The 11,799-nt window shown below is 32.2% G+C and overlaps 2 protein-coding genes across 4 annotated transcripts in view; both read left to right on the top strand.

Annotated features, from left to right (window-relative positions):
* LOC119669278 (transcription factor mef2A) overlaps window positions 1-11,799 on the top strand; it is a 142,085-nt gene that overhangs the window by 24,776 nt on the left and 105,510 nt on the right. The gene's annotated exons all lie outside the window — the stretch shown is intronic.
* On the top strand, window positions 1,818-10,547 carry LOC119669277. 2 transcript variants are annotated; one of them, XM_038079106.1, is made up of 2 exons: window positions 1,818-10,359; window positions 10,413-10,547. In XM_038079106.1, exon 1 carries the CDS (start codon window positions 2,376-2,378, stop codon window positions 7,506-7,508), a length of 5,133 nt encoding a protein of 1,710 aa, XP_037935034.1. In that variant the 5' UTR covers window positions 1,818-2,375; the 3' UTR covers window positions 7,509-10,359; window positions 10,413-10,547. The 2 variants fall into 2 exon arrangements, with proteins under 2 accessions (XP_037935034.1, XP_037935032.1); XM_038079104.1 differs by having other exon boundaries at window positions 10,404-10,547.

The following is an 11,799-nucleotide window of genomic DNA, read 5'->3' as shown; positions in this document are numbered from 1 at the left end:
ATAATAATCAGCTTGCCTATTATATTAGTCCTATTAACTTCGGGTTTAATGAAGAGGAGGATATTAGAGATTCACTGAAACATATTTGTCGAAGAGTTGTAGATAATTCTAAAATAAATGATCATTATGGTACTGAGTTATATAAGCTTTTTATTTTTATAGCTAACACTGAAACAGTTCTTGCTAATGATCCTACAGGTATTGATAAAAAAGAAGGAGGTTTTCACTGGATTAGCTGGGTATTGCTGCCTAAAAAATATGGAAATTTATTGAGTGAAGAAATAAGTAATGATCAGTATCAAGTTTTCTTTTTTGATTCTTTTGCTAAAAAAAAGATTCCTGAAAGATTAAAGGAGGGTTTGACTAAGGGTACAATCTTTGTCGAAGATCAGACTACTGTAACATTGCTCCCTTTTTGTAAAGAGAAAGAAATAGTTTTAAATGATAATAACCAACTAACTGGTCAGCAAATGAATGGAAGTGACTGTGGTTGGTGGGCAGTTTATTATGCGTTGATGGCTGTTTATACTGGAGGAGTAGAGTTTCTTAATATTTGGAAAGGAAGGAAACTATCTGCAGTACCTTTGCGTAATATAATGAACTTACAAGAGGCTATAGAGCAGGAGTCCTTGCAAGACAAGGAAAATCGTTCACCAGATCCAAGAAATGGGGAACATAGAAGTGGTACTATAAATGAGATACAAAAGAAGTTATCAAGATTAGAAGAAAGAACTAGTACAAAGGATCAAAATAAGAGGAGTCGTGCTTCAGATGGACATCTTCTGGATGAAGATTTTGAAAGGAGCTTGACAGGTAATAACTACCAACTTTGTCTTAAAAATTACACTATCTCGGGTATTGCAAAGCACATCTATGGATGGACTGAAAGTAGTAATATAATTTTTGGAGTTGAAGGTTGTGGGCTGCTACTAGAGAAATTAGATAAGTTCAAGAAGAATAAAGACAAAACATTAATATACATTGTCAATAAAGATGGTAACCACTGGGTAACATTGGTTGCTATCCATACTAATGAGCAGGAAGATGTTTTTTTCTATGCAGATTCTTTTGGAGTAGGGATTGAAGAGTGTCGTGTAAATGCTGTTCGTGTATATCTACCAAAGAGGTGTAAATTTTCTTTCTGAAGATAATATTGATCTTCCATAGTTCTGTAAAATTTTTCACATATGCCATTAGTTTGTTGAGAACGAGCTTAAGTTTGAGAATGATCAATATCCTCAAATACAGCTGGTAAGCGTGATTTTCAGGTCTGCCACAGTACACTGTACTAGTATCCAATACCTTTGTTATTACAGCTATCTCTGCCACCCAAGTATCCAGAATGTTCTGTTTCAATTTCTCCATGGGCCTCTTTTCCTTCCTCACCCTTCTCTAGAGCTGTTGTCTGCTTTTCTGTTAAGATCTTGCCGTCTTTGAATGCCTTTCACTTCTTTTTGAAATTTTCAAAATGATTTCTTTGCCACACCGATCTTATTCCACTTGCAGAGATGAGAATTCCACTCTTTTCCAGTTTGTTTGCTGCTCTTTCTTATCCTTATGCTGGAAAGTCTATTGCTATATCAATTACTGCTTTTTATATATCCTCTTCCATTTCTCCTCCTTTTCATACAGATCTTTGAAGCGGTAGAATGTATCCCTTCATTATCTTACACTGTATTTACTGTTCTGTTTTGATTTCTTTTTACTACAAAAATAGAGATTGATTAGTGGAAGCGACGGTTACTACCTTAACGTTCTTTAATCCAGGATAGTGAGTAGAATCTTTAAGTGACATCGGTTGCTTTCGTTCTTTTTTATAGGAATAGCAGTATTAGTACTAATTTTTTGATCTAATAATTTATAATTGATCTAATAGATTTTCTGCTGTAACTGCAAACCTTGTATGTATCATGGGTTTTAAAGTTAGTTGTTATAGATGTTAATCTTGCTGCTATAGTCCCTAATCCTTTGGTTTTTTTAGCTAAGATAGTTGAGCTTTTTTTTAGCTCTTTCAACGGTTTTAATTATATGATTGTTCAATATCTTTCTTTCAGAAATAGCAACGTTTTGGAAAAATCTATAAGCTGCTTTAATTTGATGCCAATCTTCACAAGCCTGATTTATTAAACGCTCAGCAAAACTATTAATTATTTTTAAAAGTCTCCTACTTAATCTTATATCACCAAAATTAACAATTCCAAATTCATTTTCTGCCAATTTGCCATTTTCAGACTATAGATCTATTTATAATAGAAAGTAGAATTCGTTAAATAGCAGCTTCTTCTCCATTTTTAGATTTATGCGACAAGACAGAAAATATTGAAACAGATACTTATTGAAATACCGTTTTACTCATAAAAAGATAGTGAGTCGATATGTTAGCAGGGGGTAAAGAGTCCGGTAAATCACCTAGTAGTGGGAGCATTCTAAACAAGCCAGATTTCGTTACTAGAGATCCTATTTCCATTTTTAGTAGGGTAAAAAATGCAAGTGATAAAGAGGAAAAAAAGAAGCTTAATCAACTTTTAGAGATACTAAGGATGAAATTGCCTGAGGGCTTTAAGATAGGAGCTGCTGTAGGTGAAGAGGATTGTTTCTTTGATTCCATAGCTCAAGGATTGGACGAGCTAAAAGATAAAGGTCTGATTGCAGGTAGTAAAGGATTTAGTGTAAAGTCTTTGCGGGAAAATTGTAAGCAATATGCACAACAAGTTAATCAATCAAAAAAAGGTTCATGGTTGAGTAGTGCTTTAAAAGGAGAAGGTGAAAAACTTTGTGAATATATTCCGCGTATTGAATTTACTGCAGAAGATATTGACAATACATGCTCTGGTTCAAGAACAAAAATTCAAAAGTTAGAAAATGCTATATGGGGACGACCTGAAGTTGAAGGAAAAATGATATGCGAAAAGTATGGCGTGAAAGTTAGGACTATAGAATTGAGAGATAAAGAGATAGATGGTTTAGATGTTATTAAAAGTAAGGTAGGTACAGGTAACAATGTTATTTACATAGTGAATTACAAGAACCATTTTGTACCACTTCTTAGTAATATTAAAAAAGATATAAAGAGAAGCATAAAAGTATCTAGAGAGGAAGCTTACGGTAATGTAATAGGTTCAAGTTCAAAAAATATTTCTCAATCTTTCATTTCTACACCATTACAACACATTGAAAACCCCACATACAGCCAAAGTGATTGCTCAAGAAGTCCTGGTAAGGAAAATCATAAAACGGGTAGGAAACGTGGGCGTTCTGTTACGGATAAAGATAATAAAGCACCAAAAAGGGCGCGCATGGATGTAAATGTTGTTAGTAATGAAGATTTAGAATCTTGTAGTGATTTACAGGATAGACCCGAACAGGATGAACTGCTTAATGCTAAACGACACATTCCTCATCATTTGATTGAACTTATGTATCAGTTAGACTTATCAGTGTTGTGCTTACTTAGAAAGTCTACATATGAACATAAATATCCTTTATTGTCAGTAGCGTTTGGAGATGATGAAATTGACAAATTTAGTAATATTGTTCTGCGCTATAAGGAGAAGTCTATTCATATACAAGTTCAAAATCTGGATAATTATATAGATAGTAATATCAGTTATACTAGGTTATTTAACAAAGAAAGACGAAGTGCTTCTATTAATAGTTACTTTGATAGTTTTGTTAAACATCTAATCTCTAAGTCAGATAGTTTATATAATGTGAAATATCTTATTGTCTATACTAATTCAGGCTTGGATCTTACAGAAGAAAAGGAATTAAAACAAGGACGATCCAAAAACTATTATCCTTTTAAATTTTGTAGCATAAATGTAGAGGAAAATGACATTCTAAAAAACTTTTTATTTACAAGTAATGACATACAAGGGCATGGTTTTTATCAGTTCTCACAAGATAAAACCACGAGAGAAGAACTCTTAAAGCGATTAGAATTCTCGCCTGCCGTGCAGAGAGTAATAAAAAAAAGAGAGTTTTCTCAGGGATTTGAAAAAGAAATAAAAGAAGCATTTCTAGATAAATTAGTATTTGCAGTTAATCAACCTAATAGAGAAGAGTTGAACAATATTATTAGAAGTGAAATGAAAAGAAATAATGAAGTTCATGACAATTATATTACACTACAAGAAACAATATTAAGTAATTTAGAAGAGCATAAAAAACTTGGAAACTATATATCTGGAATTATATATGAATTTAATTTATTAATGCTCTTTTTGCATGACATGTTCTTGAATAAAAATATATTTTCCATAAATTTTGAAGGAGAAAACCTTGACACACCTAATAATATTACTATCAATTATAAAGGTAGGCCTACTTACTTGGAGGCACACAATGCAGATAGTAACATTGATTATAGTCAGTTATTTCCGTCCAAACAACAGAATAATACGTTTTCTCTTGATAGGCTTTTTACACTTTTTGTTGAAAACTTAGGAGAAAGTATAGAATATTTTATTATCTATACTAATGCAGTTCTAGATCTTACGGAAGAAATGGAATTAAAACCGGGGCAATCTAAAGATTTTTATCCTTTAAAATTTGATATTATGAATATGCGAAAGAAGAAGTTTAAAATTTTAAAGGATTACTCATGTATAGGTGGGAATGATCTTTATCAATTTTCGCAAGAGGAAAAAACAAGAAAAAAGCTTTTAGGTCTATTAAAGCTTCCACCTTCTTTACAGAATGTGAATGAAAAAGAAACAAAAGAGAAATTTTTAGATACATTAGTATTTGTGGTCAACCAGTCTAATAGGGAAGAGTTGAATAGTGTTATTAGAGATAAGATAAATAATCAGTCTAATATTCCATATAATTGCGACGAGTTACATGAAATAGCATTACGTTGGTTAGAATCTCATGAGTTTGGTCCTGTCAGAAAAGAAATAATAGAAAAGCTTTTAGAAGATATCAAAAATAAAAGGTCTAGTTATCAGGAGATTCAAAATAAAGACATTAATGAGGAATTTAAATTTGCTAAAAGTGTGGTTGGCAGAGAAGGAACGTCTGTGTTTTATCAGTTTTTAGGTTTTTTAGTGAAAGGAGAAGGAAAAAAGTGTCTAGAAGTTCTTAAAAGAGAAGGAATAAATCTATCTACTGTATCCAGTATTTTGCATGGAGCAGGAGATAGTGCTGTAAAAGCTTTTAGAGACTTATATGACTTTTGGTTTGATGGAAAAGGAAATAAAACGCAACACTTGACAACTCTAGAAGAAGGAATAAATCTATCTAATATATCAAGCATTTTGCATGGTGCAAGAGCTAATGCTGCAAAAGCTTTTAAAGACTTGTATGATCTTTGGTTTGATTCGAACGGAAAAAAAACAAAATATTTAATAAAACTAGAAGAAAATGGAGTAGACCTAGTTCGTGTGTCCAGTATTTTAAGTGGAGCAGGAACTAGTGCTGCAAAAGCTTTTAAAGATTTGTACAACCTTTGGTTTGATAAAAAAGGAAATAGAACACAATATTTGAAAATTCTAGAGGAAGAAGGAATAAATCTATCTAATATATCCAGTATTCTAGGTGGAGCAGGAACTAATGCTTCTAAAGCTTTTAAAGACTTATATGATCTTTGGTTTGATGAGCAAGGAAACAAAAAACAACATTTAAAAACTCTAGAGCAAGAAGGAATAAATCTATCTAATATGTCTAGTATCTTGCATCGAGCAGGAGCTAAAGCTGCAAAAGCTTTTAAAGACTTATATGGGCTTTGGTTTGATGAGCAAGGAAATAAAAAACAATATTTAAAAACTCTAGAGAAAGAAGGAATAAATCTATCTAATGTGTCCAATATACTAGGTGGATCAGGAGCTAATGCTGCAAAAGCTTTTAAAGACTTATATGATCTTTGGTTTGATAAGCAAGGAAATAAAAAACAATGTTTAGAAGCTCTAAAAGAAAACGGCATAAATCTATCTAATATGTCCAGTATTTTAAGTGGAGCAGGATCTAGTGCTGCAAGAGCTTTTAAAGACTTATATGACTTTTTCTTTGATAAGCAAGGGAATAAAAAACAGTGTTTAAATGCTTTAGAAAAAAGGGGAATGAATCTATCTAATATGTCCAGTATTTTAAGTGGGGCAGGATCTAGTGCTGCAAAAGCTTTTAAAGATTTATATGACTTTTGGTTTGACAAGCAAGGAAATAAAACGCAATATTTAAAAACTCTAGAGGAAAAAGGAATAAATCTATTTACTGTATCTAGTATTTTACATGGAGCAGGTACTAGTGCTGCAAAAGCTTTTAAAGATTTATACAACCTTTGGTTTGATAAAAAAGGAAATAAAACACAATATTTGAAAACTCTAGAGAAAGAAGGAATAAATCTATCTAATATAAACAGTATTCTAGGTGGAGCAGGAAGTAATGCTCCTAAAGCTTTTAAAGATTTATGTGATCTTTGGTTTGATGAGGAAGGAAATGAAAAGCAGTATTTAAAGCATTTTATTGAGAAAAGAGATGAGGAAAAAACATTTACGATGTATAATTTATCTAGTATTTTAGGTGGAGCAGGAGCTAGTGCTAAGTATGCTTTTGAAAAATTTCATAGTGTTTGTTTTGATAAGGAAGGAAAAAGAACACAACTTTTAGATGATTTCTATGAGGCAGGTTTTGAGCCAAGTAATATATCCTGTATGCTATGTAAAGCAGCAGTTCATACTTCTTCCATCTTTAAAAGGTTGCATAGCGTTTGTTTTAATAACGACGGAAACAGAACAAAACTTTTAGATGACTTCTATAAGGCAGGTTTTAGGCCATGTGATTTATGCAGTATATTAAGTGGAGCAGCGGATTGTATAGAAAAATTTCACGATTTTTGTTTTGTAGGAGAAACAAAAAAATATTTAAACCATTTCTTGAATGACAAAAAAGGTTTTACGCTGATCAATTTATGTAATATAATGCATGGAGTAAGAGCTAATATTTGTTCTGCTTTAAAAGATTTTCATGATGTTTGTTTTGATGAGGTAGGAAACAAAACGCAGCTTTTAGCTGATTTCCGTAAGGTGGGTTTTAAGTATAGTTATTTATCCAATATATTGTCCATGTCAGGAAATAATGCCACTTCTATTCTAAAAAGTTTTCATAAAGTCTATTTTTATAAAGAAAATCATTTAAATCACTTCTTAGCCGAGAAAGAACTTTTTACGCCAAAGGGTTTATCCAAGATATTACATGGAATAGGACTTAATATTTGCCCTACCCTTGAAAAATTGTATGATCTTTGTTTTAATAAGGCAGGCAACAAAACAGAGTATTTAAGCAATCTTATCAAAAATAATCAGCATGAGATGTTTAATATATTATATAAAAAGGTCAGAAAAGCTTCTTTTGCTTTCTTAGATGAACAGAGTATTAGTGAAGACGACGAAATAACTAATGTAGGCCTTGAGTCAAGTAACTCATCTGGTAGAACGGAGCAAGGACTGAATTTAGGTAATGCACAACAAAATGATCATAAAGTTAAGAGAAAAACCAGAAAGCAGCTATAAGAATCATGTCAGACAATTTCTTCTTAAAGTTGTTTTGTTTCAGCTGGAGGAAGACCAGTAAATTCAGCTACCATGTCGACAGATTTTAGCCTATTGTTCATCCTCTGCAATAACCTAATTTCACAATTTTTAAGTTTGATTTGGATGCCTCTTTCTTTCCCAACCTTAATACCCTCATCAAATTTTTTAGCGAAAGCAGCTACCTCATCCATTGAACATTTTTTTTCTTTGCTCATATGCTAGTAATTCTTCTTGTGACCAATTAAACTTATTCATCTCTTCAAATGTTCGTTTTATTATTACGTCACTGCTAACTATTTCATCTAAGTTCTCTTCTCTTGTTTCCGCTGCATATCGAAAAAAATAAAACCATTTTTCTACTACATTTTCTAGTTGGTCTTCTTTCGTCTTCGTAAATTTTGGTAGTTCTATGAATACGAAATAAAAGCTCTTTAAGTCGTGCTTTAAGTCAAAGCCATTCTTATTCAAGATAACATGATTTGATTTGAGTCTTATCTGGAAAAATAATGCAATTAGCAACAATTATAAATATTACTTCCTTGAGGTTATGATAATCTTCCCCTTGATCTGCTTGACTTGAGTAATATTATCAGCATAATATTAGGCACGTTTTTCGAAGCCTTTAGTTTTAGTGAACTGCATCTCTATAATGTATCTGGACCCTTAAGAACATCGATAATACTCTGCTTTTTAGCGGTAATCTGAGAATAGTAGCTAATAATTTAGTAAGCCTAAATATCGTTCAAGAAATGAATGAGAATATCTTTATTCTTCTCTGAGTCAAATATTCTTTTAAATACATAATCATTGCGCGCATCAAGAAATTTTGATAAAGCCATAGGAGATCCACTTAAACGGCATTAATAATTATACACAATTCAGAAAAAAAGGGAAGATTCAAGGGAAGATATAGACCAGCTAAAGAAGTTGCATTTATAGCAATAATGAAAAATGGTCATATAGGAATATTTAGAAGAATGTATATGACACCGTTACCAATATATAAAATTATAATAAACATGCAAGTTCGGGAAATAATGAAAGAGTTGGTTGATAATGAAGTGAAAAGAGTATTTGAGAAATATTTTTACCAACAGTTAGAATATATAAATTAATGTTTTGGAGAGATCTACATCAGAAGATTTGTACAATGCTAAAGGAAGAAATACCAGAGACATAGAAGTGTATTCAACAATAATTAAAGAATTATTACCGCCAGCGTTTTGTGTAGAGCTTGTGAGTTTAGAACCGGAAAAGATTCTGGAGCAGAGAAATTGAGGCGAGAGTGGTAGTTGATAGTACAGTAGAGAATGCTTCGATAATTGTGAGGTCATTAGCAGCAGATGCAGCAAGTGTAGTAAATAATAATATTTGGAACGTGAAAAATGTTTCACCAGGAAAATTTATATCAGCGAAGGAGATGATTTCAAGCCAGAATTAGATGCATGTTTAGTGTGAATGGTAGAATGGGTGCATGAAGACCATGTAGACAAGTCAATATTTTCAGGCGGAGTTACGCTGCATACTATCGAGAAAGGAAAAGTGTGTGTTAGACCATAATTTTGAGATTGCTGAGTTAAATAGAAGGGTAGTGAACGTTATTCGTATAGGTCTAGTTAAAGAAGTAGACTATTAAAAAGCAAGAGTGCGGGTCAAAATAGGAAAAGAGCAGGATTGGCTTCCATGGGTATAAAAAGGAAATAAGTAGTGTAGTATTTAAAGATGGGACAAAGTTCTCATATAACTAAGAAAAGCACCATCTTAAGATAGATGTAGAAGATAAAATGACGTTGAAAGTAGGAGAATCAAACAAAGAGATGACAAAAAAGGAATAAAATTCAAAGCAAAAAGAATAGATTTAAACTAAAATATGGGTAAAACAATCGTTTGTATAGGGGATTATTGCGACGAATACCGGCACATGTTTGTATGAGTGGAAGTAGTGATGTATTTAAGAAAAGGTAATCTGTGTGTCGGAAAGGAAATATCTTAACTCTGAGAGAGAAGCTAATATAAGGTGTACCAAGGACTGAAGATATGATTTTGTCTGGCTCTAAAGTGATAAGTGGAGGTAAAAATGTATTTGCGAGCTACAAATGTGTGGGATGAGGAAAAGAGCTGAAAGAAATAGAACATTTAAAGCAATCAATTATTGATATATTAACCACTCCTATTAATAGCAGAATAATGCGGAGAAATTATGCGTCGAGGTTGTTCGAATTAGTTGACAAGCCAATCAATGAAGATATTACTCTGAAAATTTATGCAGCAGTAGCTGCAAACTCGAATAGATAAAAATCACAGAGGAAAAAATATTCATTTTAAAGAAATTGCAGTATAAAGATGTAGCAGCCAGATATTACCGAACCATTAAACTTCGAAGAAATTTTGTCTCGGATGAAAGAAGAATTAAAAAGTCAAGATAAATATTTTACGGCACTAATTGAAAGTGACCCAGTAATGAAGATTTTAGAAGTATCAGCATGGCGAGAACTTTTGCTTAGAGAAAGAATAAATAAAGCAGTAAAAAGTAATGTACTGAAGTTTGCAATGGGAGAAGATCTCGATAATTTAGCTAATTTAGAGTTTTATGGAATGGAGAGGCAGAAAGATGATGATGATGAACGTTTCAAAAAAAGAATTAAAGCAAAAATATTTGGCTGGAGCATAAAAAGAAATTATCTGTATTATTCATTATCAGCTGATACGACAGTTAAAGATGCATTATTAGAATCATCTCATCTCCACACTTCCAGAAGAATTATTAAAAATTGTCAGAAATCAGCAAAGCAGGGAAGATGTAAGGATTTTTACAGATACTATAAAAATGGTAAGTTGCAATATTATTGAAATCGATATTTACAGTAAAATTAGCATTAAAAGACCAGCTATTATTGAAACGGAGAATATGGATTGGAGGACATTATACGCTGAGTAAAAGACAAAGTCAAGACAATAAAAGAAAGAATAAAATTTCAGCGTTTTAGAGGAATACCAGAATCACTTAAAAAGGCATTAAAATGGGCAAGTATAGATGATATTCCTAAACCTTTATAATCTATAATCTATTCTTAACATTACATAGCAATAATATACAATTATTGTACTTAATGCAAATAAATTTTTTAGTCGTTAAGCGAACATGTCATTTCGCTAACTTTAATCGTTGCTGAATTAAATTTTCAACAAAAAGTTAGATCATCTGCAATGACTAAATTTCTAAACATATCCTTCAAATTGCTAGCAATCTCATGTATTGGATACTCTTTTGGATGATCCTTTTAAAGCGTCTAAGGAATTAATCCTAAGCGTACCGATTTCGTTGACAGAATCTATCTTTGTTGCAGTTGTCTCTGATATTGAACTTATCTTGTTGGTGCTTATATCATTCAAATTCGATCTTGCAGCACTCAGAAGCTTATTCAACTTTCCATCTGTGTCTGCACAATTTCAGACACCGCATTCTTATCTACTATTGACTTCAATGCTTTAGCAAGATATGCCAATTGATCAGGTGTGCTACCTGCTACTAAATCTTAAATCCTTTGGTTTAAAGCATCTATTACTACTTTAGTAATTGCATCACAAATTCAAAAAAATTTCAAAATTCAGTCGTTCAATCGTTCCGTCGTTATCCCCCTTACTCAAATCCTCATCTATTTTTTCTATGGCTTTGTGTATACGTACTATATCTTATACAAATATGTTCTCTGGATGTGGCAAAGGACATCCTCTTTTGATTTGACCATTTGGCATTGATTTATGTAATAATCACTCTTAAATTTTTCACTTTTGGAAGATAGACAACCGTTTCGTTAAGCACTAATTTTACCCTTGTCACATTGCCATTAAAATTTGATAGCACTTGAGTTTTTTCTACCTAGTTGTGTCCAATTGGTTTTCCCGTTGTTAAATTTTCTAACTGCCATTCTTCCCTTCTTTGCACATATGCTTTAACAGTGCAGTAATACTTCTCGTGACATAATACCCGTATACTGAAATATTTCCTAGCACTAACTGCAAACCTGGATAAAGTACTGGACTTCTTTTTTGCTCTCCCTTAGGGTTTGCTTTTACTGTTAGTTCTCCAGATAGTCTTTCACGCTGTGTGAACCTATAATCTAAGTTTGTGACCTACATAATTGGTCACTGAGTATTTGTGGACATACTTTCAGGCTAAAAGTTGTCGCTTATAAATATTAAAAAAACTAAGTAATTATAAAGAGGAGGAAACAGTGAACATCTCATCCGTAGTTGTCTAATTTATTCA

The sequence above is a fragment of the Teleopsis dalmanni genome, chromosome 1, assembly GCF_002237135.1.
Source record: "Teleopsis dalmanni isolate 2A chromosome 1, ASM223713v2, whole genome shotgun sequence".
Lineage (NCBI taxonomy): Eukaryota > Metazoa > Arthropoda > Insecta > Diptera > Diopsidae > Teleopsis > Teleopsis dalmanni.
This window is presented reverse-complemented; position numbering and strand designations above follow the sequence as displayed.

What these genes read in the sequence shown, in the direction of transcription:
- LOC119669277 (XM_038079106.1), top strand. Translation starts at nt 2,376, where the DNA reads ATGTTAGCAGGGGGTAAAGAGTCCGGTAAATCACCTAGTAGTGGGAGC.